This window comes from Oncorhynchus tshawytscha, linkage group LG19, assembly GCF_018296145.1.
Source record: "Oncorhynchus tshawytscha isolate Ot180627B linkage group LG19, Otsh_v2.0, whole genome shotgun sequence".
NCBI lineage: Eukaryota > Metazoa > Chordata > Actinopteri > Salmoniformes > Salmonidae > Oncorhynchus > Oncorhynchus tshawytscha.
In genome coordinates this window covers 21729892-21756789 of record NC_056447.1, presented here as the reverse complement: position 1 = coordinate 21756789, position 26898 = coordinate 21729892, and the positions used below count along the sequence as shown (strand labels likewise).

The following is a 26898-nucleotide window of genomic DNA, read 5'->3' as shown; positions in this document are numbered from 1 at the left end:
CACACATATAAGAGAGAAATACAAAGTCCCCATCCTGTCTCAGCCTGCATGATGATGCCAAGAGTCAGACTATGCCATGCTTCTCAGCAAATGATCTGCCTGGCCCTGCATGGGTGCACCTAAAGACTGTCTGAGGTCTGCAGGCACTCATAAATATTGATTAACTATGAGATAGACAGTTTGATCTCATTCCCTCTCCTATCACAGATATATGGGGTTATGTGCTTTGCCTGTCAATTACTGAATCAGTGTACATGAGAACTTCACTCACTTGTACCGGTGTTCCAAAAGGAGATATTTATATATAGTATCTGGTCCATAGAAGATTAATTCTCTCCCTCTCTCAGTCTGATCTCCCATATGCTGCAGAGGGATCCATCTAGCCGTGCCTCCCTGCAGGAGATCGAGAACCACCCCTGGCTGCTAGGGGTCGACCCCTCGCCCGCGGGACACAGTGCCGCCCCCCTCACCTCCCACCGTAGCCTGTCCCCAGAGGAACACGAGGTCATCCTCCAGGCCATGACCAGTGGCAACATTGCAGACCGCGACGCCATCCAAGAGTGAGGACATCTCTACATCTCCCTCTCCTTCCCATATTCTCTCTCTCTCAATCTCTATCCTCTTCCTTTGTACCCTGCCACAGATCTGTAAGTTTTTCAAGCAAGGGAGCTTGGTGATGTGTGTTATGGATGTAGTTGATTTTGATAGTTAATTATTTTATTTTAAGTGTATACCAATCATTGTGTTGCACCCAGGGCTCTAGAGGCAGACCGATACAACCACATCACAGCCACATATTACCTGCTGGGGGAGCGCATCCTGAGAGACAAGCAGGAGCAGCCCAGCGAGATGCCCAAAGTCGACAGCGCATGGGCTGAGCCACCACAACTCCAGTAAGACCTATTCACGTCCCTGACAGTCACATTACATACTAGGCCACTAACGGATCATGAACACTACTAATGTCCCTGTCTCTTCTACAGGAGGCCACTGTCTGAGCCTCTGGATCTGGAGCAGAGGGGGCTCCATGGACTGCTGCCTGGCTGTCCCCGCCGAGGGGTGTCAGAGTCTGGGGACTTCCTGGCCCACAGGCCCCTTTTGCTCCAGCCACAGCCAAGTCGCACAGAGAGCCCCTTCCCTGACTACAGCACAGGGCCCTGCCCGGGGCTCACCCTGCACCCCCCACCCCCTGATGAACCCCTGCAGGTCAAAAGCCTGGGAGCCCTGCAGCTGATCTGTGAAGAGGATGAGGAAGAAGAAGAGGAGGAGGAAGAGGCAATCAAACCACATGTTGGACTTCATAATATTCAAGCACTGCCTCACATAGTAGGCTTGGTATCAACCACTGGGTCTACAGAACAGTCAAGTCCCATGCTCTCAGCTCCAGAGGCTCCACAGAGGCACCCAGTTAGAGTAGTGCCAGGTCAGGGAGAGGAAACAGGCCTGTTGGGCACCTCAGTGAAGGAAGCACTGGACACAAAGAGGGGGGAGGGGGACAGGGAACAGCAGGACAAGGTTTCCAGCCACAACAAAGATATGGAGTCTGACCAGGTGGCAGCCAGACAGGAACAGGGTACAGTGGAGTCAGAGGAGAAGCCCATGGAGGAAGAGGATATGTCATGTGACCCACTGAGGCTAGGTACTCATGCGACTGCAGACCAGCCAATCAATGGTTTAGAAAACCTGATTCAGACAGTGGTAGATAGTCAACTCACTCCGAAAGCTCATCCTCCATGCCTGTCTCGCCTAGGGCGGGTGCAGTGTTGTCGGGGGCAACGAGAGCCTCCTACCCCATACATCATGGAAGGGGAGGAAGACACTATGCTTGAAAACAACAACAACACCACAGAGTCCAAGCCTAAGCTCCTGGTGCAGGGTGGGGGTTCCACTCCAAGCGCTTCACCCCGCTCTCTGCCACGTAACCACTGTGTGGACCTGGGTCCTGACGGAGTGGAGACGACACGCAAGGTGGGTGGGCCTGGAGGAGAGTCTGAGGGGGAAATGCCGGAGGAGCTCCAGTTGGAGAGATCCCATATTGCACCACAGGGCCCTCTTGGGCTCAGAGAGGCGGGGACCGACCCTGCAGTCAGACTGGATCCTGGGAAGGGGAAGAACGTGAACTTGCGAGACCGCCTACTGCAGTTCCCCCTCTGTGAGAAGGCCTTGTCCTTCAACATCCAGCCCACCTCCAAGGAGAAACTCCTGCCCTTCGCCCAGTACAACTGCTGCCACGTGTTGTAGGCGGGGCCACCTGTAGCTTTACCTCCCTATACCTCCCACATCACTCACTCACTTTATAGCCTGGCCACGGGGCACAAACTAGGGGTCCTCAGGCCCCTCAAGACAGCCTCACACCAGGCCAGAGCCTGTCACCGATCCATCTAGTTCAACACAAAACACCAGAGCAGTCTGGGTCCTGAACTAGAAGTCTGCATCTTACCTGAACTAGAAGTCTGCAGCCGACCTGAACTGAACTATCTTACTGTGACCTCAGACATTTTGTAGACAATTCTTGTTAGATCTGTGTAGCCCTTACCTCGTTATACTTAGCATCTACTGCTGCTTCCTTTGTGAGAAAATAACTCAACTTCTTGTGCTGCCATGTACTGAAGTTTATTAACTGCTTTTTGTGTAGTCTTCTTAGACTATCACTATATAGTATATAGCTTTGTATTGATTGCTATTATAAAATCCCTTATATCGTAGCTCTTCATTTTGCACTAGCTTATCTCGAACTGAGCCCATTTCAGTGTATGGTATGTTGTCACTCTGAGGCCTGCTAGTACAGTGCTATAATTGTAATGTCTAGCATGAAGATGATGCATGCTGTAGAGGGGACAGCTATACTCCCTGCCTCAGCCGCCCGTCTACATTAGCTCAGCTAGCGGACTGATGAAAGGGTTGATGCTATTGACAATGTAGCTGGAAGCATGGTATCATTTAATGCTGGGGGTTGGATACGTCAGTGGTAATCTGAGAGGTGTAAGGTTTGGGACCTAAACGGACTAATGCAGGGAGAGCTAAATCTGTGAACAATTGTTGGACAGGGTTTAATACAAGAGACTTTTGAAAATGGATATGATATCGACTACGGAAATGCAGGTCTTCCAGATTGTTTGTGTGTATATGTACTTTATTTAAAAATCTTTCGTCGTTATTCTTACAAATGCTATTGAACCCTTTTATTTTGTCGGACAACAGTTTCTTTGTCGTAAGACATATCCACAGGTGCGTGATAATAACTATTCTTTTGTGGTATCTAAGTGTGACAGAATGAATCAGTCTCGAGAGTGATGACAGATACTGTACATTAAATCCCTGTATTTAAATCTGTATTATTTACCACATATGCCTCAGTGTACTCTGGGCCGTTAAACAAACAAACCGTGTCCCTGCATATTGTTGTTGGACTTGCCTGGGGATTTGTGTATATATGTATTCTGTCTGTCTATGGTTCTGAGAGTACACCTATACATACATACTATTAAGAGATACCACTTGATCAAATCAGAAATCCTAATCTAGATGCGAACTAGCTATTATGCAAAGAAGAAATGTTATAGAACGAGAGTCCTCAGAAAGCTGTGTTCTTTCTCATCAGTGGAATCCCCAGAGGACTGTATGAGAGCAGAATTAATGGCATACTTTTATCCCCCTCGTTGTGGAAGAGAAGAGTGTAGTGATGGACACAGAGCCCTAACCTCAGCTGTCACACATTCATATGATATGGACACTTCAACCTCCCCTGTCTCCTTTCCTCTTCTGTCATTGGATGGGGGGGGGTGTGTCTCCATTCCACTCCGCCAACCAGCTGTCTCCTCCACACCTAGCCTGGAGTCACCTTAGCTGGGAAGTGTCTGTCTGTCTGTCGGCCCATTGAACCTGATTTAAACTATGACTATAGGGCTGGATTCAATTTGTAGCGCAGAAGATCAGTGTTGTAGCACGGTTTAAATTTGTAAGTAATTTTCGATTGAGCCGACATATGAAGTGTTTACCGCGGAAGCATTGCATTTAAAACGGCAATTTGTGATCGCTAGGTCCATTTTTGGACTTTTAAATTGGTGGTATACCCCCTCATTCTTGAAGAATATAACTTATAAATGCCTAATGAGCTTAGTTCAACTGTTGTACCCCATCACAATACATATTTTAACCTTTTACACCTCTTTGTTTGTAAACAAACATTGTATAGCCTCCAAACATGGTTAAAACTATCATTTTAATCTCAGAGCTGGTCAGTCCTTGCACCCATAGTTCAGTCTATGAATTTGAGAGCGCTTACATTTCTCCAGCCCCATCCCTCCTCTCTTTACCAAATCAGCGGTGGGGTGGCCTTTGTTGTTTGAACAGCAGATTTCACCTTTAAATTTCAATCACGCTATAACGCTGATTTTAGGCGCTACGGATTGAATCCAACTCTAGGTCTCAATGAGATTTATTTATTTTTGTATTTATTTATTAAAATGGATTAAACCAGAGATATGGTGTGTGATGTGATTTAATGGGGTATATGTACTATAGTAAGGATAAACCAATGTATAATTACTCCTCTGAAACGGCCATGGAACATTGTCTTTTTTTTTTAGCAGGTCAGATGAAAGTCCAAGTGGATTTCAGTACATTTTGACAAGAGGATACTGTACAAATAATTTTGATGGCAAAGTAAACTATACTAAATCAAGTACAACCATCAGCCTTGCTATCTACATTCATCCAACACTGCATCAGTTCTGAAATCTTCATTTTTAAAAGATACTGATAATACACATGTAATAGATAGGCCTACAAATATTCCAACAACAAGCTCATCAATCCAAATGTTTAAAATATAGTCAACTTCAAGTAGAAGTGCACAGATATACTGTATTATGTGATATCAAGTACTCTCATTTTGTTTGTGATGTGCCTATTATAAGTTAAGCGTACAATGTAACACTGATAATGGGAAATTACATGGAGCACACTGTGGGAACATTTTACAAAATGATGTGCAACATGAAAAAAAAGGATGCAAATGCTATATTAACACAATGAACTTAGCTCTTCTTCTTTGCGTTTCCCTTTAGTCCCTGGCCTTCTCTCTAGTATCTCCCATGACATGAGAGACCACTCTAGTTATGACTGAAACAGTCCTCCAGAGGGAGATACTGACAAGAGTTTCTTGGAGCGGAGAGCAGGCTCTCATGGCTCAGCTCCCAGACTTCGTCGTGGCAGCTGGTTCTAATGAGACCCCAGGTCTAACACTGGATGGGAAACATGAACACCCTCAGGGGTTCCACAGCCTTCAAAGCTTCTGCAGGAGTCAAAGGGAGATGTTTGTCATTGAGCTGATTGTTCCATAAGATTCAGGGCTTTTCTATATCATTAACGATTCAACTAAATCTGATCACGCTCAGCTGCTGCTCAAGACCTTGCAGAGAGTGGATCTCAATCTGTTCCCTCTTTATCCCCAAACCTAACTCCCCTCCCTCATACTGTACCTCCACCAGGATGGCTCCCCAAACCTAACTCCCCTCCCTCATACTGTACCTCCACCAGGATGGCTCCCCAAACCTAACTCCCCTCCCTCATACTGTACCTCTACCAGGAAACCTAACTCCCCAAACCCCTCCCTCATACTGTACCTCTACCAGGATGGCTCCCTCTACCAGGATGGACCTACCCTCCCCAAACCTAACTCCCTCCCTCATACTGTACCCTCAAACCTAACTCCCCTCCCTCATACTGTACCTCCACCAGGATGGCTCCCCAAAAACCTACCTCAAACCTAACTCCCCTCATACCAGGATGGCTCCTCAAACCTAACTCCCCAAACCTAACTCCCCTCCCTCATACTGTACCTCTACCAGGATGGCTCCCCAAACCTAACTCCCCTCCCTCATACTGTACCTCTACCAGGATGGCTCCCCAAACCTAACTCCCCTCCCTCATACTGTACCTCTACCAGGATGGCTCCCCAAACTCCCCTCCCTCTAACTCCACCAGGATGGCTCCCCCTAATACTGTACTCCCCTCCCTCATACTGTACTACCAGGATGGCTCCCCAAACCTAACTCCCCTCCCTCATACTGTACCTCTACCAGGATGGCTCCCCAAACCTAACTCCCTCCCTCATACTGTAACTCCCCTCCCTCATACTGTACTCGACCAGGATGGCTCCCCAAACCTAACTCCTCTCCCTCATACTGTACCTCGATCAGGATGGCTCCCCAAACCTAACTCCCCTCCATCATACTGTATCCTGACCAGGATGGCTCCCCAAACCTAACTCCCCTCCCTCATACTGTACCTCGACCAGGATGGCTCCCCAAACCTAACTCCCCTCCCTCATACTGTACCTCCACCAGGATGGCTCCCCAAACCTAACTCCCCTCCCTCATACTGTACCTCCACCAGGATGGCTCCCCAAACCTAACTCCCCTCCCTCATACTGTACCTCTACCAGGATGGCTCCCCAAACCTAACTCCCCTCCCTCATACTGTACCTCCACCAGGATGGCTCCCCAAACCTAACTCCCCTCCCTCATACTGTACCTCTACCAGGATGGCTCCACAAACCTAACTCCCCTCCCTCATACTGTACCTCCACCAGGGTGGCTCCCCAAACCTAACTCCCCTCCCTCATACTGTACCTCCACCAGGAAGGCTCCCCAAACCTAACTCCCCTCCCTCATACTGTACCTCGACCAGGATGGTGAAGAGTATGATGTTCTTGCCGCTGATCCCTCCCTCCAGACAGAACTGCCTAACCCGAGGAGGCAGCAGCCAGCAGTTAGACATGACTGAGACAAAGCCCAGAACCTCAAACGCTGTCTGAAACATACACACAGGCATACAGTAATATGGTTACAGGTACATACAAGGACAGGAGCAAATACAGACATGTGCATAGTGACATAGATGGGCACTGATTAGGAAATAACACTAACCACTGCACGTTGCTCACATCTATTTATTTACCAGATTTATCTACATAGATCATTTGCAGTAGAATTCCCTCTCTGTTCACATCTTCGCTTAATACCACCTGGCCTGCCACACTCCCATGTTGTACACGGGCTGAGAAGGGTTTCTGGAAGAGTTTACAAATGTTGTACGCAATCTGCTCTGATCTCTGTGATGTTGTTAAGGACGTCACAAAATGACATCACAAAATAAAAACCAATATGACATTAGTTTTATATAGATCATCTCTGACCATTCCCCACATTCTTATGTTAGAAATATTGTTCCAGTATTCGCTTTTGAACGTGTTAGAGTTTCGGCGGGAAAACTGTCTGTGAAACAAAGGTACATTCCTATGAGCATTTAAAGAGGGAGGGAGTGAGTCTTCTTCTACCTTAATTTACGACAGGGCGTGAGGTGTCAAAACCCACCCACACCAGTTCCCTCCTCCACTCTGCGGGTGGTGAGAGGGGGTCTGGTGGAAGTTTATTAATTACAAACCTGATCTGCCCATTTGGATCACACAAGGACAGTCGTAACAACAGCGTGTATTTAATGATGGTGTTCAATCAGGTTTTCTGGACATAACAAAGGATCGATTTTTGGTCTGGTTCTTTACACTGTTTACATTAACAATATTGGTTTATCTGTAAAAAAAACTTGTATGGAGATGACACTGTTGTGTTTGCTATTGCCCCCACAGCTGACCAGCCTCTGTCAGAGCTTCAATCTGCCTTTATTGCCCTGCAGAAAGCCTTTGTTGAACTGAAATACAGTGGTAAGAAAAAGAAAATTGGTCATCAAATTTTTATCTAAGTCACAACAATAGACAAACATAGTGTACTTAAACTAATAACACATAAATTATTGTGTTTTTCTTGTTTATATTGAATACATAATTAAAACATTCATAGTGCAGGTTGGAAAAAGTATGTGAACCCCTAGGCTAATGACTTCTCTTAAAGCTAATTGGAGTCAGGAGTCAGCTAACCTGGAGTCCAATCAATGAGAAAAGATTGGAGATGTTGGTTAGAGCTGCCCTGCCCTATAAAAACACTCACAAAATTTGAGTTTGCTATTCACAAGAAGCATTGCCTGATGTGAACCCTGCCTCAAACAAAAGAGAGCTCAGAAGACCTAAGATTAAGAATTCTTGACTTGCATAAAGCTGGAAAGGGTTACAGAAGTATCTCCTAAAACCTTGATGTTCATCAGTCCACAGTGCAAGAGCACAGTGCAGAATGCTCAATGAGGTTGAGAAGAATCCTAGAGTGTCAGCTAAAGACTTACAGAAATCTCTGGAACATGCTAACATCTCTGTTGAAGAATCTACGATACGTGAAACACTAAACAAGAAGGGTGTTCATGGGAGGATATCACAGACAATGCCACTGCTGTCCAAATAAAACTATGCTGCACGTCTGAAATTCGCAATAGTGCACCTTGATTGTTCCACAGTGCTACTGGCAAAATATTCTGTAGACAGATGAAACTACAGTTGAGTTGTTTGGTAGAAACACACAACACTATGTGTGGAGAAAAAAAGGCACAGCACACTAACATCAAAACCTCACCCCAACTGTAAAGTATGGTGGATGGAGCATCATGGTTTGGGGCTGCTTGGCTGCCTCAGGGCCTGGACAGCTTGCTATCATCAACAGAAAAATGAATTACCAAGTTTATCAAGACATTTTGCAGGAGGCTATCTGTCCACCAATTGAAGCGCAACAGAAGTTGGGTGATGCAACAGGACTACCACCCAAAACACAGAAGTAAATCAACATCAGAATGGCTTCAACAGAAGAAAATACACCTTCTGGAGAGTCCTGACCTCAACCCAATTGAGATGCTGTGGCATGACCTCAAGAGAGCAGTTCACACCAGACATCCCAAGAATATTGCTGAACTGAAACAGTTTTGTAAAGAGGAATAGTCCAAAAATCCTCCTGACCGTTGTGCATGTCTGATCCGTAACTACAGAAAACGCTTGGTTGAGGTTACTGCTGCCAAAGGAGGGTCAACCAGTTATTAAATCCAAGGTTCACATACTTTCCCCACCCTGCACTGTGAATGTTTACACGGTGTGTTCAATAAAGACATGAACATGTGTAATTGTTTGTGTGTTATTAGTTTAAGCAGACTGTGTTTGTGTCACGACTTCCACCGAAGTTGGCTCCCCTGCCTGTTCGGGCGGTGCTCGGCGGTTGTAGTCACTGTCCTACTAGCTGCTACTGATCCCTTTTTCGTTTGTCTGTTGGTTTTGTCTTATTAGTTTCACCTGTGTCTATTTGTTCACACCAGACATCCCAAGAATATTGCTGAACTGAAACAGTTTTATAAAGAGGAATAGTCTTATTAGTTTCACCTGTGTCTATTTTAGTTTAATTAGCTTCCCTATATGTAGTAGGATTGTTTTTTGTTACTCTGTTGGATGTGGTTTTCATGTGTGTATTCTCCGGACTGTTTGGTCCTGTGTTTGGGCTGGTTCTATGCGCCCTGTATGTTGGTGTGACCGTTTGTTGGCCGGAGAATAAATCATGATATATACTGAACCCTGCTCTCTGCGCCTGATTCCAACCCACCACTCCTAGTATCCCGTGACAGTTTGTCTATTGTTGTGAACTAGATGAAGATCCGATCAAATTTTATGATCAATTTATGCAGAAATCCAGGTATATGCCAAAAGGTCACATACTTTTTCTTGCCACTGTAGGTACTTAATGCAAGTAAAACCAAGTATACTGTAGGTTATTTTCCAAATCACGTAAAAATATATCTGATGATTTATGCATACGTACTTTCGATAGTGCCCTCATTGATCGTGTCCCACCAGCTAAATCTATGATGTTAAAATGCCTATTTACTCTGTCCCATTTGACTGTGTAATCCACTGTCTCATCAGCCCAGCCAGGCAATTTATAAACTTGATATCCACTATAAAAAGCATCTAGATATTATCTCACATTTCTTTTAGACTAACATTTAGTTTTCAACAGCGGATTTCTATAAACCTTAATGTCTGGCTATCCGACATTTGCAACATTGTTTCAATATTCAAATTCGATCTCCAGCTGTCGGGACGAGACAGACAGGCAGGCAGCTTTTCTCAGCCAGTCGTAATCATGAATCAGCTGGTATCATTTTATGGATATATACAAAGAAAGGTGAATTGAAAAAAAGTCAAACGAAACAAAGTGCAGCTAGTTTGCAATCTGTACAGCTTAATTTTGAAGTGATTGTGTTAGCTGTGTTGTTGGCTAGCTCCTCTGAACAACAGTGTTCTGATGAGTGAGCACATTTCCTATGCCATCGAGGCGCGAAATCGCGCCTCATTAGCTCATTGTTATGGGTGTATCCAAATAAATGTCACTAGAAAACAGCTTAAACAAACACAAATGCAGCTACTTTGCTGTTATTCTGCACTTTTTGACATTACTGTAAGTTAGCCGTCAGTAGTTGGCTAGCTAGCAAGCAAGGGATAAGAATGTTGCCAACCATAATGGCAATAGGACATTTAGAACAAATGTCCATAGATACAGATCAAATAGACTGAAGGACTCGGTTGTGTCTCTGGCAAACAAACCGATAGAACGACCGACCAGCTGGCTTGGGTAGCAACCCTAGATTTGTGTTGGTACTATATCTTGCAGAAGGATGGAATAGGATGAATAAATTCATCAAAATAATGTTTTTCATTTCAGTTATTATTTGAATATGTTGATAAGCCGGCCTTCGACTTTATCTCGGGCCTAACAACACCCGTGCCAAAATGTCTGACCTTTGTCCCGTCAAAGTGAAGGTTCATGTCCATTCTAGTATTCTAATTCCTAATTCTACGTTGCTGAACACAGCCTGTAACATGTGACCGCTGACAGGGTCCGTCATCTTCCTCCACCTCACCCCTCCCCGCCTGCTCCGTCACCACTCCACCACCTGAACCACCTCCAGCAGAAGAAAGGTCAGGACCAGGCCTAGGAAGCCAGGACTCAGGTGTAGAAGTCTCAAAAACTGAAGTAAAACGGTAATTTTTACAGGCGTTTTATACTCAACTTTGGTGCTGTGGCAGCACCTCTCACGGCCCTAACCCACATGTCCCAGAACCGTTTTTTCTGGACCTCTGAGCCTGACAGAGCATTCGGGGAGCTCAAGGGATGTTTCACCTCCGGACCCATCCTCGTCCATCCTGATCCTACCCGTCCCTTGGTGGACGCCTCGGACACCGGAGCAGGGGTGGTCCTTTCACAGCGGAACGAGGGCTACAAGAAACTCTCTCCAAGCGGTTCTCGCCAGTGGAACGCAACTACGATGTAGGCAACCGGGAGCTCTTGGCAGTTACGTGGGACCTTGAGGGATGGAGACACTGGTGGGAGGGGGCACCTCATCCTTTCGTGATCTGGACGGACCATAAGAACTTGGTCGCCATTCAAGAAGCCAAGAGGTTGAACACTCACCAGGCTAGGTGAGCTCTGTTCTTTAACAGGTTCAACTTCACACTAGCCTATTGCCCGGGATCCAAGAATCAGAAAGCAGACGCCCTGTTCCGCCAATACAGTGTCTCTAACAAGGCGGGGGACTCTGAGCCCATCGTCCCCAGCTTCCGCATTGTGGCCCTCTTGATATGGAGTATTGAGACCACGGTCCAACAAGCCCAGATCTGAGAACGTGACCCCGGTGGGGGTCCCACTAACAGACTTCATGTCCCGTGATCAGCCCATTCCTGAGTACTACAATGGGGACACTCCTCTAAATTACCTGGGCATCCAGGGGTTAATTGGACACTGGAGTTCCTGAGGCGGAAATTCTGGTGGCCAAACATGATCGAGGATGTGAGATCCTTCGTTACAGCCTGCTTCCCCTGTGCCCAAAGCAAGTCCTCACAACAGAGACCGGCTGGGTTGCTCCAACCTCTGCCTATCCCCAGCCGGCCCTGGTCCCACCTGTCCATAGACTTTATCAGAGGGTTACCCCCATTCCAAGGGCTTTCCTGGTGGTCGTCGATCGGTTTTCCAAGGCAGCCCATTTCATCACCTTACCCAAGTTTCCCTCAGCGAAAGAGACCGCTGATCTCATGATTACATTTGTCTTTCGACTACATGGACTTCGCCAGGACATTGTTTCTGTCACACGGTATTGGAAAGCCTTCTGCTCCCTGTTGGGGCCGTCAGTGAGTCTCTCCTCAGTGTTCCACCCACAGTCGAATGGGCAAACGGAACTGGCCAACCAGGAGCTGGAGAAGTTCCTCCGCTGTTTCGGCTCCACCCAGGCCAGCAACTGGAGCAATTTCCTCGTCTGGCCAGAGTATGCTCACAACACACTGCCGAACTCGTCCACTGGACTGTCGCCGTTTGAGTGTCAGTTCGGGTTCGCCCTCCCCTATTTCCTGAACAAGAGGCTGAAGCGGGGGTGCCAGCAGCCGAGAGGTTAATTCAACTGTGTCGCTGCACCTGGATCCTCCTTGCTCCGCTCCTCTGCCTGACACCAACCCCAGGCAAACCGGCACCGAAGGCCTCTTCGGCTCCTCCGACCGGGTCAACGGGTGTGGCTGTCCACCCGTGATCTTCCCTTAAGGGTGGACTCGAGGAACCTCGCTCCATAGGACTATTCAAGATCCTGAGTTGCTAAGTGTACTCATTGTTTTGTCAAGCAAACTTACACAAACGCTTGTATTGCTTTCGCTGCAAAGCATAATTTCAAAATCTGAGACGACAGGTGGATTAACAAAAGGCTAAGCTGTGTTTTGCAATATTGCACTTGTGATTTCATGAATATGAATATTTTCTAGTAATATTATTTGACTGTGGTGCTATGCTATTCAGCGTTGCTGATGACAATTATACCGGATCCGGGATGGGTGGTTCAGAGAGGTTAATCTAACTGTACTGTACGATTTATAGTAGCGATTACAGCGAAAGCATGCCATGCGATTGTTTGAGGATGGCGCCCCACAAATATTTTTCCACCGGCACAGGTTTCAGAAATTCACAAAAAGCGATTAAATATTCACTTACTTTTTGAAAATCTTCCTCTGGCTTGTCATCCAAAGGGTCCCAGCCATAACATATAGTGTCGTTTTGTTAGATAAAATCCTTCTTTACATCCCAAAAAATCAGTTTAGTTGGCGCCATTGATTTGAGTAATCCACTCGTTTAACATGCAGAGAAAGGAATCCAAAAATCTACCCCTAAACTTTGTTTCAACAAGTCAAAATAAGTTTCTATTTACTCCTTAGATACCCTAAAATGTAATCAAACTATAATATTTCTTACGGAAAGAAGTATGTTCAATAGGAAAGCGATTTTAGCAGGTGCGTCCTTTCTCAACAAATTTCTAAGACGGTCTCCCTGTACTAAAACGAATATTTCTTCTTCGTTTTTGAAGTTACAAACCTGAAACCTTGAACATAAACTGCTGACACCCTCTGTGGAAGCCGTAGGAATAATTTCCAGTATGCCCTTACACTTTCTATTGTAAGAGAAGGGTCTCTCTCAAATTTTGGGGGCGTTATTCTTTGGATTTTTTTCATTATTTTAACATTTCTACATACTTATATGCATTTCTACCCAATTATATGCATATCCTGGCTTCAGGGCCTGAGCAACAGGCAGCTTACTTTGGGCACGTCATTCAGGCGGAAATTTAGAAAAAAGGGGCCTAGCCCTAAGAAGTTAGCCTGTTCGGGAAAGGGGGCAGCATTTTCACGTTCGGATGAAAAGCGTGCCCAGAGTAAACTGCCTGCTACTCAGGCCCAGAAGCTAATATATGCATATTATTAGTAGAATTGGATAGAAAACACTCTGAAGATTCTAACACTGTTTGAATGATGTCTGTGAGTATAACAAAACTCATATAGCAGGCGAAAACCTGAGAAAAATCCAACTAGTAAGTGGGAAATCTGAGGTTTGTAGTTTTTCAACTCATTACCTATTGAATATGCAGTGTCTATGTGGTCATATTGCACTTCCTAAGGCTTCCACTAGATGTCAACAGTCTTTAGAATGTTGTTTCAGGCTTCTACTATGAAGGGGGAGAGAATGAGAGCTGTTTCAACCAGAGGTCTGGCAGAAGGCCATGAGCTGATCACGCTTGCACCCGTGAGAGCGTCCTGCGTTCCATTGCATTTCTAAAGACAAAGGAATTCTCCGGTTGGAACATTATTGAAGATGTTAAAAACATCCTAAATATTGATTCTATACATCGTTTGACATGTTTCTACGAACTGTAATATAACTTTTTGAACTTTGTCTGAACTTTCACCTGGACTTGCCTGCGCCTCGTGAGTTTGGATTTGTGAACTAAACGCGCTAACAAAAGGAGGTATTTGGACATAAATTATGGACTTTATCGAACAAAACAAACATTTATTGTGGAACTGGGATTCCTGGGAGTGCATTCTGATAAAGATCATCAAAGGTAAGTGAATATTTATAACGCTATTTCTGACTTTTACTGACTACACAACATGGCAGGTATCTGTATGGCTTGTTTTTGTGTCTGAGCGCCGTAAATCTGACACAGCAGTTGCATTAAGGAGAAGTATATCTATAATTCTGTGCATAATACTTGTATCTTTTATCAAAGTTTATGATGAGTATTTCTGTAAATTGATGTGGCTCTCTGCAAATTCGCCGTATGTTTTCGAGGCACAACATTACTGAACATAGCGCGCCAATGAAAACTGAGATTTTTGGATAGAAATATGAACTTTATCGAACAAAACATACATGTATTGTGTAACATGAAGTCCTATGAGTGCCATCTGATGAAGATCAAAGGTTAGTGATCAATTTCTCTATTTCTGCTTTTTGTGACTCCTCTCTTTGGCTGGAAAATGGCTGTATGTGTTTTTGTGACTAGGCTCTGACCTAACATAATCATACGGTGTGCTTTCGCTGTAAAGCCTTTTTGAAATCGTACATGATGGGTAGATTAACAAGAAGTTAAGCTTTAATTTGGTGTATTGCACTTGTGAATGTATGAAAGTTAAATATTTCTGAACACAGACCTAAACACACAAGCACTTAATGTGTCAGCATGTTTCAGTTTGCCTGGAGCTTAGTTGAACTCGGCTAGCTGAATTGAACGAGTGTTCTCGCATACTCCTTTAAAAGACCTTTGCTTGAAAAATGAGAAAAAGCGGCAATAGTACTGGTTGTCCATTTTGAGACGCCGTAGTCAGTATACACTTCCTCAAAATATTCCAAATTTATCTAAGACAACTCAAGAAATCTATAATTAATTTTAATATTTTGCCATAGAGATTTTAGTTACGCAGTTTTGTATCTAACTGAGATGTTTGGTGCAGTGTTTAAAAAATAAATAAATGTGCATGAAAACGAGCCGTCTCTCGTTGAATGACAACAAAGACTTATTGAAGAATCCCTACTGTTGACCAATCACCTATGAAGGGGCGTAGACTTCGGCTCCGAACTTCGGGATACCTCCAGAAAAACTGTTGTGTGCCCGAACAGCCGAAAAACCCTTGCGGAAGTCCAAAACGAACAGAAACGTCACAATGTTATCATAACAATATATATGCACGAACTCTAACAAACTGTTTTGGCTTGGAAGCATGCGGATGCCTTTACCCACTACGGAGCTGTCCTTGCAGATGGTTGAGTCGGAGTTGCAGGACAGGAATGCAGTGAAACTTCTCCCTACCTTTAGGGTGTGGAGCTCTGTTCACTGTCTCACAGAGCTCTGACTCACAAACCACAACCGCCACTCTACTGAATACATACAGCACACAGTTATACATATTTAATGACTAAAGAGATACATATTTTATATTACATTGGTTGTAACTTAAGCTATTAAAAGAATAGTTCTCAACTAGGTTTGTGAAAATGATCAAAAATAGATGCAACAATTTAGTTAGTGATAGTGACAAGCACCATCTGTACGTGGTCTCATGATGGATTATCTTAAATTATTTCCACTACTAGTTTGCTAACTTGCTTATGATGGGGCAATATGCCAGACGATGGCATGCCATAGCGCTCTGTTGTTTATGACAGCTGGAAGGTCCTCTGTTCGGCAGATCCTAGAGCATATGTATGCTGTTTGACATCAATGCTTGATTAGCGCAATTACTAAGGCAATGAATAACAGAATGATCTACAGTTCAGTACAGTACATCAACATAACTATAAAAAATTATAGTAGGTTTGGAAGACAAAAATGGGCTGGCTCAAAAACATGACAAGTGATCAGAAATATACAGGCATTTATTTTCAGATACATAGAGTACCAGTCAAAAGTTTGGACACAATTATTCATTCAAAGGTTTTTCTTTATTTTTTACTATTTTTTACATTGTAGAATAATAGTAAAGACAAACTATGAAATAACACATATGGAATCATGTAGTAACCAAAAAAGAAAAAAATCAAAATATATTTTATATTGGAGATTCTTCAATGTAGCCATCCTTTGCCTTTGATGACAGCTTTTCACACTCTTGGCATTCTCTCAACCAACTTCACCTGGAATGCGTTTCCAACAGTTTTGAAGGAGTTCACACATATGCTGAGCACTAGTTGGCTGCTTTTCCTTCACTCTGCGGTCCAACTCATCCCAAACCATCTCAATTGGGTAGACGTTGGGTGCTTGTGGAGGCCAGGTCATCTGATACAGCACTCCATCACTCTCCTGGGTCAAATAGTCCTTACTGTACACAGCCTGGAGGTGTCTTGGGTCATTGTCCTGTTGAAAAACAAATTATAGTCCCACTAAGCGCAAATCTGATGGGATGGAGTATCGCTGCAGAATGCTGTGGTAGCCATGCTGGTTAAGTATGCCTTGAATTCTAAATAAATCACAAACAGTGTCACCAGGACAGATTTCCACTGGTCTAATGCATTGCTAGTGCATTGCTGGTCTAGTGCATTGCTAGTGTTTCTTGGCCCAAACTAGTATCTTCTTCTTATTGGTTTCTTTGCAGCATTTCGAACATGAAGGCCTGATTCACGCAGTCTCCTCTGAACAGTTGATGTTGAGATGTGTCTGTTACTTGAACTCCGTGAAGCATTCATTTGGGATGGAATGGAGGCTGGTAACTCTAATGAACTTATCCTCTGCAGAGGTAACTCTGGGTCTTCCTTTCCTGTGGCGGTCCTCATGAGAGCCAGTTTCATCATAGTGCTTAATGGTTTTTGCGACTGCACTTGAAGAAACTTTAAAAGTTCTTGAAATTTTCCAGATTGTCTAACCTTCAAGTCTTAAAGTAATGACGGACTGTTTCTCTTTGCTTGTTTATGCTGTTCTTGCCCTAATATGAACTTGGTCTTATCAAATGGGGCTATCTTCTGTATACCACCCCTAACAAATTCCATCACGAACACCATCATTGTGCGCAGCTCGATGGTGACAGATTTTGGCCTGCCTATGATCTCTGGATCTCTGTTACCCAGTAGCCCGTGTCCATGACATCAACCCCCTCTTGCCCACGGTTCTGGCCAACTACTCCAATATTGACACCATCATCACACACACAGGTTTTAACGACCTTCCTTTTTTGCGATCTGACAAACTGAGGGAGGACTACAAACCTTTTTTAGACATACTTGCTAGCACAATGAAGATGATAATTATCTCTAGCCCCTTCCGTGCTGACAAAGGGGTTCAGAATGTTTCAGCCGACCCTTTGATCTGAACGAGTACCTGAAGAAACTTTGCAATGACAGAAATAAAAAAAATTGTGACAACACTGATTTGATGTAGGAGCAACCAGCACTTTTTAAAAGAGACGGGATTCACCCTAACCACAGTGGTTCCAGGATTATTTCTAGCAACATCGCAAACTGTTTTAGAGACTGACAGACAGGGTCTGGTAGTGTTCCAGTTCTCCCTGTCAGAATAAGCAACAGAGGACTTGGAAAACATATCAACTCCTATAGAAATGGCACTATGGTTATTGTGAGTAACCTAATTTATGTTCCATTATCTCCGCCTACTGTAACATTCTCTTTTCACAGAAAAATGGCTCTCTCGGGATATGTTGTCGGAATCGGTCCAGCCACTGGGCTTCTCCATGCATCACGCCGACAGAGATAAACACCTCTCTGGGAAGAGGAAGGGCGGGGGGGTGTACAACTCACGGTGCGATAACAACAACACACAGGAACTAAAGTCCTTCTGCTCCACCGACCTAGAATTCCTTACAATCAAATGCCGACCATTCTACCTACCAAGAGAATTCTCTTCAGTTATTCAGTTAATTCTCTTCAGTTATTCTCTTCAGTTATTCTCTTCAGTTATAGTTAGTCACAGCTGTGTACAACCCCCCACAAGCGAACACCAAGACGGCACTCAAAGAACACTCGATTCTATGTAAACTGGAAACTATATACCCGGAGGCTACATTTATTGTAGCCGGGGATTTTAACAAAGCAAATTTGAGACCAATGTTACCTACATTTTATCAGCATATTGATTGCACAACACGTAGGGCTAATACTCTCGCCCACTGCTACTCTAACTTCTGCGATGCATACAAAGCCCTCCCTGCCCTCCCTTCGGCAAATCCAACCATGACGCCATCTTGCTCGTCCCGGCTTATAGGCAGAAACTCAAACAGGATGTACCAGTGACGAGAACCATTCAACGCTGGACTGACCAATCAGAAGCCACGCTCCAAGATTGTTTTGATCACGTGGACTGGAATATGAGAACGACATTGATCTATACGCTGACTCGGTGAGTGCGTTTATAAATAAGTGTATTGGAGGTGTCGTAACCACTGTGACTATTAAAACCTACCCTAACCAGAAACCGTGGATGGATGGCAGCATTCGCGCAAAACTGAAAGCGTGATCCACCACATTTCACCATGGAAAGAGGTCTGCTGATATGGCTGAATATAAACAGTGTAGTTATTCCCTCCGCAAGGCAATTAAACAAGCGAAATGCCAGTACAGGGACAAGGTGGAGTCGAAATTCAACGGCTCAGACACGAAACGTATGCGGCAGGGTCTACAGGAAATCACGTCTACAAAAACAGCCACATCACAGATGCCAACGTCACGCTTCCAGACAAACTAAACACCTTCTTTGCCCGCTTTGAGAATAATACAGTGCCACCGTCGCGTCTCGCTAACAATGTCTGCGGTCCCCCACTCTCCTTCTCAGTGGCTGACATGAGTATAACATTTAAAAATATTAACCCTCACAAGGCTGCTGGCCCAGACGGCATCCCTAGCTACGTCCTCAGAGCATGCGCAGACCAGCTGGCTGGTGTGTTTACTGACATATTTAATTGCTCCCTATCCCAGTCTGTTGTCCCCAGATGCTTCAAGATGGATACCATTGTTCCTGTACCCAAGAAGGCAACGATAACAACTAAATTACTACCGTCCCATAGCACTCAATTCTGTCATCATGAAGTGCTTTGAGAGGCTAGTCAAGGATCATATCTCTGCCACCTTACCGGCCACCCTAGACCCACTTCAGTTTGCATACCGCTCCAACCGGTCCGCAGGTGACGCAATCGCCATCACACTGCCCTATTTTTAAAATATATATATTTTTTACCTTTATTTAACTAGGCAAGTCAGTTAAGAACAAATTCTTATTTTCAGTGACGGCCTAGGAACAGTGGACTGCCTGTTCAGGGGCAGAACGCACCATCTGGACAAAAATAATAGCTATGTAAGAATGCTGTTCATTGACTACAGCTCAGCATTCAACACCATAGTACCCTTCAAGCTCATCAAACTGGAGGCCCTGGGTCTCAACACCTCCCTGTGCAACTGGGTCCTGGACTTTCTGGCGGGCCGCCCCCAGGTGGTGACTGTAGGAAACAACAACTCCACTTCACTGATCTTCAACACTGGGGCCCCACAAAGGTGTGTGCTCAGCCCTCTCCTGTACTCCCTGTTCACCCACAACTGCGTAGCCATGCACACCTCCAACTCAATCATCAAGTTTGCAGACGACACAACAGTAGTGGGCTTGATCACCAACAACAACGAGACAGCCCACAGGGAGGAGGTGAGGGCACTTGGAGTGTGGGGTCAGGAAAACATCCTCTCACTCAACGTCAACAAAGCAAAGGAGATGATCGTGGACTTCAGGAAACAGCAGAGGGAGCACCCCCTATCCACATCAAAGGGTCAGCAGTGGAGAAGGTGGAAAGTTAAGTTCCTGGGCGTACACATGACAGACAAACTGAAATGGTTGACCCACACAGACAGTGTGGTGAAGAGGGCACAACAGCGCCTCTTCAATCTCAGGAGGCTGAAGAAATTTGGCTTGTCACTCAAAACCCTGACAAACTTTTGCAGATGCACAATTGAGAGCATCCTGTCCGGCTGTATCACAGCCTGGCACGGCAACCGCACTGCCCTCAACCACAAGGCTCTCCAGAGGGTGGTGCGGTGTGAACAACACATCAATGGGGGCAAACTATCTGCCCTCCATGACAGCTACAGCATCAGATGTCACAGGAAGGCCAAAAAAATCATCAAGGACAACAACCTCCCGAGCCACTGCCTGTTCACACCATCATCATCCAGAAGGCGAGGTCAGTACAGGTGCATCAAATCTGGGACCGGGAGATTGAGAAACAGCTTCTATCTCAAGGCCATCAGACTGCTAAACAGCAATTTTTAACTCCGAGAGGCTGCTGCCCACATTGAGACCCGATTGATTACTGGACACTATAATAAATGGATGAATAGTCATTTTAAACAATAGCCACTTTAAATAATGCCACATTAATAATGTTTACATATCTTACATTACTTATATCACATGTATATACTGTATTTTTTGCCATCTACTGCACCTTGCCTATGCCGCTTGGCCATCGCTCAGCCATCTTTCACCCCTTTAGATTTGTGTGTGTTAGGGAGTTGTTGGGGAATTGTTAGATATTACTGCACTGTTGGAACTAGAAGCACAAGCATTTCGCTACACTCTCATTAACATCTGCTAACCATGTGCATGTGACCAATAAAATTAGATTTCTAGTGAATTTATACAAGCTGTTATCTCCTACCTATAAGGGCACAAGGCAGGACCCAGCTGCAGACACAGGAGGCAGATGGTTTGAGTCTTTGATATTTATTAATAATCCAAAAGGGGTAGGCAAGAGAACGGTCGTGGACAGGCAAAAGGTCAAAACCGGTTCAGAGTCCAGGAGGTACAGTGTGGCAAGCAGGCTCAAGGTCAGGGCAGGCAGAATGGTCAGACAGGCGGATACAGAGTCCAGAAAACAGGGAAGGTCAAAACCGGGAGGACTAGCAAAGAGAATAGAAAAGGCAGGCGGACGGGAAAAACACACTGATTGGCATGGAACATACAAGATGAACTGGCACAGACAAATAGAAAATACAGGGGATAATGGAAAAGATGGGTGACACCTGGAGGGGGTGGAGACAGGAGAAACAGATCAGGAGATCAGATCAGACCAGGAGAAACAGAACAGATAGATTGGAGACTGTCAGAAAACTTAGTTGTAATGTTAATAATTTGGTTGTTACTCCATTGGTTACCTCGAGGCAGATGCCCCAGGGGCAGAGTGGACCACACTCCTTGAATATGGCGTTTTAAAATGTTAGAGCAATCACAAGGAAAACCTTTCTCTTGAATGACCTCATTACTGAGCGCAAAATTGATTGCATGTATCTCACTGAAACATGGCTGTCTTCAGACTGTAGTCCTGCTCTTATTGAAGCCCCCCCCGCCCCGGACTACATCTTTTAATACTCTATCAGAAAAGGAGAAAAGGGTGGGGGGACATCCTCTATTTTTACTCATGCTCTCAGCTGTAAGGACATTTCGTTTGGCGTCTTTGGATATTTTGAGCATCATGCTATACTATTTAAATGTGTGCCAGTGCTGGCCATAACCCTGTATAGGCCACCAAAGCACTGCCCCACTTTCTTTACTGATTTATCTGAACTACTGTTTCTTGAGAACTATGATAAAATCATTATGTTGGACGATTTTAATATTCATGTTGACAAATAGACTGACTCCAAAGCCATTGAATTTACAGTATGCATTTTTTTGAGCTCTATGGACTTTATCCAACATGTTACTGGGCCCACCCGGCCATTCTCTGGGCCCGGATATTACTAAGGATCTTTCTACTGACATATCCTCTATTGTTGATGTTGCTTTATCTGATCACCACTGTGTATTTTTTACTAGGTTGTTGCCCATAGCACAGTGTAATACTGAACGCATTATTAAGAAACACTATCTTACCTCTGAAGTGAACTTTCCTCCACATCTAAATGTGATGAGTTTGCGCGTTACTTCAGAGATAAGGTTGGGTATCAGTCAAACAAGACCCGATGAGAAGTTTGATATGTACCCTAGCCTACCACGCAAAGGCACTATGGATTTATTTCCCCTGGTTGACACAAAAAATGTTCAGGAAAGTGATATCACAACAAGCTTTGAGAGAAAATTAGAGAAATAAGCTTTTTGTGCATTTGACACATTTCCGGGATATTTTATTTCAGCTCATGAAACATGGGACCAACACTTTACATGTTGCGTTTATATTTTTGTTCAGTATAGATATTGGTGACTGAGTTATTGTATTGTTGGCGGAAGGTGTTATGGAATAAGTTAGCTAGGTTAAGTTTTAGGAGCATAATTAGACACTACCATGACACACTTCCACATCTCATCGCTAGGTCCAGGTGCTGCGGATCAATTGACAGGTGGAAGCAATCAGGTGGATTGTGTGAGAGAGGTGGCAGGAAGCCACTCAGCCTGCCTTTGTTTGTTTTGTATTACCTTTACTTTTTGGCATGCCTTTGTGTATATATTTCTGTTTCATCATCATCTGAACCAATAATAATGCCCTTGGACTGGCTGACCATGGGAGTCATGACTCAGCTGGACCTAAGGTAAGGTTGCTGTCTCCCAGGTACATGCATTCAACACCTGGTCACATACGTTTACTTCTCACATTTATGCATACATCAAATCAGGCCACAGACCATGTAGCTATGTCTAAGACCCCCTAGACATAATGAGAGCAGCAAAAATCAGTAGGCTAGTTATTGGTTTTGTAACAACAGTAATATTATTAAGAGCTGCACTTCACCCCCCTGAGTGCCACCCCAGTTATAGCTCTCCACCGGCTACATTGTTCCAACTGGGGCAGGATGTCAACGTGTTTGCCATCCCTCCATCCTGCTTAGTTCCAAGAGGAACAGGACGACAGAACACCAGTTGCCATCAAGCCCATTCCTGTTGCATCCAGGCACCTGGCCAAGAGCACAGAGCAACAAAAAAAAGGAGATTCCTCGTTGCGCCACTAGAGGTCATCGGTCCCTCAGGTGAGCGAGATTCCTCGTCACCTAGGACATCCTTACAGGCTGGGGAAGATTTTCATGCATGTGCAGTCTCCCCACCGGTGAGGGGCTGTGGTAGCTTGGGAACATTAGGCATCAGTCTGGTATCCTATTATGTGTTTGTGCATTTTTGGCTTTTGGCAACTTGGCTCCATTACTAGAGGATTGTGCTGCGTCCTTTATTAGAGCCAGGGAACATGAAGTATGTGTTCACGCTACTTCTCAGTTCCTGAAGAAGGTGAAGGGGGCAGGTCCTATCGGACTGGGGGCAGGTCCTGTCGGACTAGGCCCCCGACAACTATCTTTTGTCTTAAGCCAACAATGCTATTGTATCTCTCGCCTAATCCTTGTACCCTGAATTGGTTTTCTTCGCCACACTTCAGAGTGGATGTTTTTCCCTCTCTCGGCTGTCACCCTGCATGAGCATAGCGTCATGGGAATAGCCTTCTAGGATCAGCTAGGCTCGTACAATCTCCTAGCTAACTAGTTCTCCATCCACTTGGTTAACTGTCCTGCAATGTCATTTCCATTCTATCCTACAAGAGGAATTTGACTGCACTGATGACCCACAACCGATAGGGTGCGTTCGCACCCTTCATCTAATGGGCTGGTTCCAGACTGTTGGAGACAGCAGGCACTCTTCACTTTGCTGCTAGGAAGTACACACATTACTAAGTTAATGTCTCTGTAACAGATCACCCTGCTCTGTTCCTGTGTTGGACTCATGCTAGACAGAGTGGCTTATATGGTACAGTGGTTACAGCCGCAGACCCCTGCTTGGGTTCTATTCCGGTCCACTGTCTTTTGTATGGATGTCTAGCAGTGGAGGCTGCTGAGAGGAAGGTTCATAATAATGGCTGGAATGGAGTAGAATGGTATCAAACACATGAAAACCATTCCATTTACTCCATTCTAGCCATTATGAGCCATTCACCACTCAGCAGCCTTCCCTAATGTCTAGCCTCCCCACAGTGTGGGCATGACTGTATACATGGGTGTTGGAGCAATGCGACGAGGGAAGCCTCCCTCTCGTGGGTTGCTGTAAGGAGGGAGTGTGTTATACACACTAATCTCCAGCCCTATAGTCCCATTGCGCACCCTGTCTGTTTTAGCGGTATCCAGTATAGTGACCAAGCGGACAGTCCCATACTGGAACTGTGCTGAAGACTATTTCACAGCCGCTGTTCGAGCCACTGGAAAGCGTGAAAGAGTTTGTCATTTTAATTCTGCTTTACTAATAGCTATTACATCCACGACCTGGGTGATGAGCTGCAAGCACTGTCACATGCTGACTAGACCGGGCGCGCTCATGTTGATTTTTGTCCATCCACATCAGACACAATCAGGACACACAGGTTGAAATATGAAAACGATCTCTGAACCAACTATATTAATTTGGGTACAGGTCGAAATGCATGAAACATTCAAGGCAATTTAGCTAGCTAAGTTGATGTTGCTTGTTATACATTTGGGAGTTATACATTGGGTTGTTATTTTACCTGAAATGCACAAGGTCCTCTACTCCAACAATTAATCCACCGATAAAAGGGTAAACCGAGTTTGTTTCTAGTAATCTCTCCTCCTTCAGTCCTTTGGACTTTATATGGCGGTTGGCCATCAAGTTTAAGGTGCATTACCACCACCGACTGGAGTGTGGACCTAATTTCATCTTTCAATCACCCATGTGGGTACATGCTCCTGAAAAACAATAAGGAGATGGAAGAGGCGGGACTTGCAGCGCATCAAAAACAGAACCAAGTTCTATTTTAGTGCCTGGCTATGCAGACGCTCTTTGACGCACGTGAGCTGTTTGGATTAAATGATTGAATAACATGTATTTTACAACGCTTGCGCACGTAATGTGAGCCGTGTGGTCAGCATGTCAGTTTCACCACTTGTGCCTATACCTTGACCCGGGATAGCCCTAGACCGTCAAACTCAATCAGCCCACAGGCCATATTGAAAAAACACAATGAATTTGTGGGCCAGACAGTTTGTTTGACCACAAGATGTCACCAAATTATTTTCCCAACACTTTCCCTGGCTGCCACTGCTCTTACTCAACAACAACAAATGTCCTCTGTGTCATCACAACTTTTGGAGATATTTAAACAAATATCTTTGGGAAGTTGATCAAATGCTTTGAAATGTTGAAAAAGTTGGAGATATATTCCAATGAAGTTAGATCTATATACTGTTCAAAACTTTGGGGTCACTTAGAAATGGCCTTGTTTTTGAAAGAAAAGCACGTTTGTTGTCCATTAAAATAACATCAAATTGATCATAAATACAGTGTAGACATTGTTACTGTTGTAAATGACTATTGTAGCTGAAAACAGCTGATTGTTTTATGGAATATCTACATAGGCGTACAGAGGCCCATAATCTGCAACCATCACTCCTGTGTTCCAATGGCACAGTTGTTAATTTTACCTTTATTTAACTAGGCAAGTCAGTTAAGAACAAATTCTTATTTTCAATGGCAGCCTAGGAACAGTGGGTTAACTGCCTGTTCAGGGGCAGAACGACCAATTTGTACCTTGTCAGCTCGGGGATTTGAACTTGCAACCTTCCGGTTACTAGTCCAACGCTCTAACCACCCTGCCGTGTTAGCTTATCCAAGTTTATTATTTGAAAAGGCTAATTGATCATTAGAAAACTCTATGTTAGCACAGCTGAAAACGGTTCTGATTAAAGAAGAAATTGCCTTCTTTAGACTAGTTGAGTATCTGGAGCATCAGCATCTGTGGGTTCGATTACAAGCTCAAAATGGCCAGAAACAAAGACCTTTCTTCTGAAACTCGTCAGTCTATTCTTGTTCTGAGAAATGAAGGCTATTCCATGCGAGAAATTGCCAAGAGACTGAAGATCTGGGGGGTTATTAATTGTCAAGCTTTAAACCCCGAAGCCAGACTGCAACATTTTAGTAGCCTAGCTAGGACTGTGGCATGTCTGTACACTTTCCCTCCGCTGTGCAGGCTGTAAGCGGGAGTCATGAAAGCAGCGCATTTGATGTTGAATTCACCTACGGGAGTGCACCAGGCTATGATGTCATGAAGTAAATGACTCAACTGTTGACTCATTACTCACGTGCAGTGGTGGAAAAAGTACCCAATTTTTTATTTACGGAAAACCAGGGGCACTGACTTCTTTAGGAACGAAGCATGTGTTTGGTGAGTCTGCTAGATCAGAGGCAGTAGGGATGACCAGGGATATTCTCTTGATAAGTGTGTGAATTAGACCATGTTCTGTCCTGCTAACCATTCCAAATGTAACGAGTACTTTTGGGTGTCAGGGAAAATGTATGGAGTAAAAAAGTACATACGTTTTACTTAACTACTTTACACCACTGCTCGCGTGTGTCTTATTGTCCTTTAGTAGTAATTTATACCCGCGTGTGAATGCTTTATTTTATAACTTTTTGGCAACCAAGATTACATTTTCTGTAGGATACAGCAATGACCCGTTGGAACCGAAACTTGGCATGGACATTTAGCCTACAACACGTTCACACTTTTGGTCCCGTAGAAGATTCATCCAGTGTCATTAATGATGATATGATACAGCACACTGGCTGGCTCGTGTGTGGGTCTTGGAGGTGTGTGTGTGGCACTACTTGCTGTGACTTGTAGAGCAG

General features: G+C 44.6%; 1 protein-coding gene and 1 long non-coding RNA gene across 5 annotated transcripts in view; one reads left to right on the top strand and one right to left on the bottom strand.

Moving 5' to 3' along the window:
• Positions 1 to 4481, top strand: part of snrkb (SNF related kinase b) — a 37853-nt gene extending 33372 nt beyond the window's left edge. For all 3 annotated transcript variants that reach the window (XM_024379246.2, XM_024379248.2, XM_024379247.2), the window contains 3 exons: positions 348 to 560; positions 756 to 893; positions 984 to 4481. In XM_024379246.2, coding sequence (XP_024235014.1) covers positions 348 to 560; positions 756 to 893; positions 984 to 2241 — 1609 coding nt within the window. In that variant the 3' untranslated portion in view covers positions 2242 to 4481. The remainder of the gene's footprint in view (positions 1 to 347; positions 561 to 755; positions 894 to 983) is intronic.
• On the bottom strand, positions 3771 to 15564 carry LOC121840065. Of its 2 annotated transcripts, XR_006079350.1 has the most exons (3): positions 15346 to 15564; positions 6685 to 6816; positions 3771 to 5296 (listed from the first exon to the last, which is right to left on the bottom strand). It is a non-coding gene; the product is annotated as an uncharacterized LOC121840065 (long non-coding RNA). The 2 variants fall into 2 exon arrangements; XR_006079349.1 differs by lacking the exon at positions 15346 to 15564 and having other exon boundaries at positions 6685 to 7555.
• Between the last annotated feature and the right edge of the window lie 11334 nt (positions 15565 to 26898).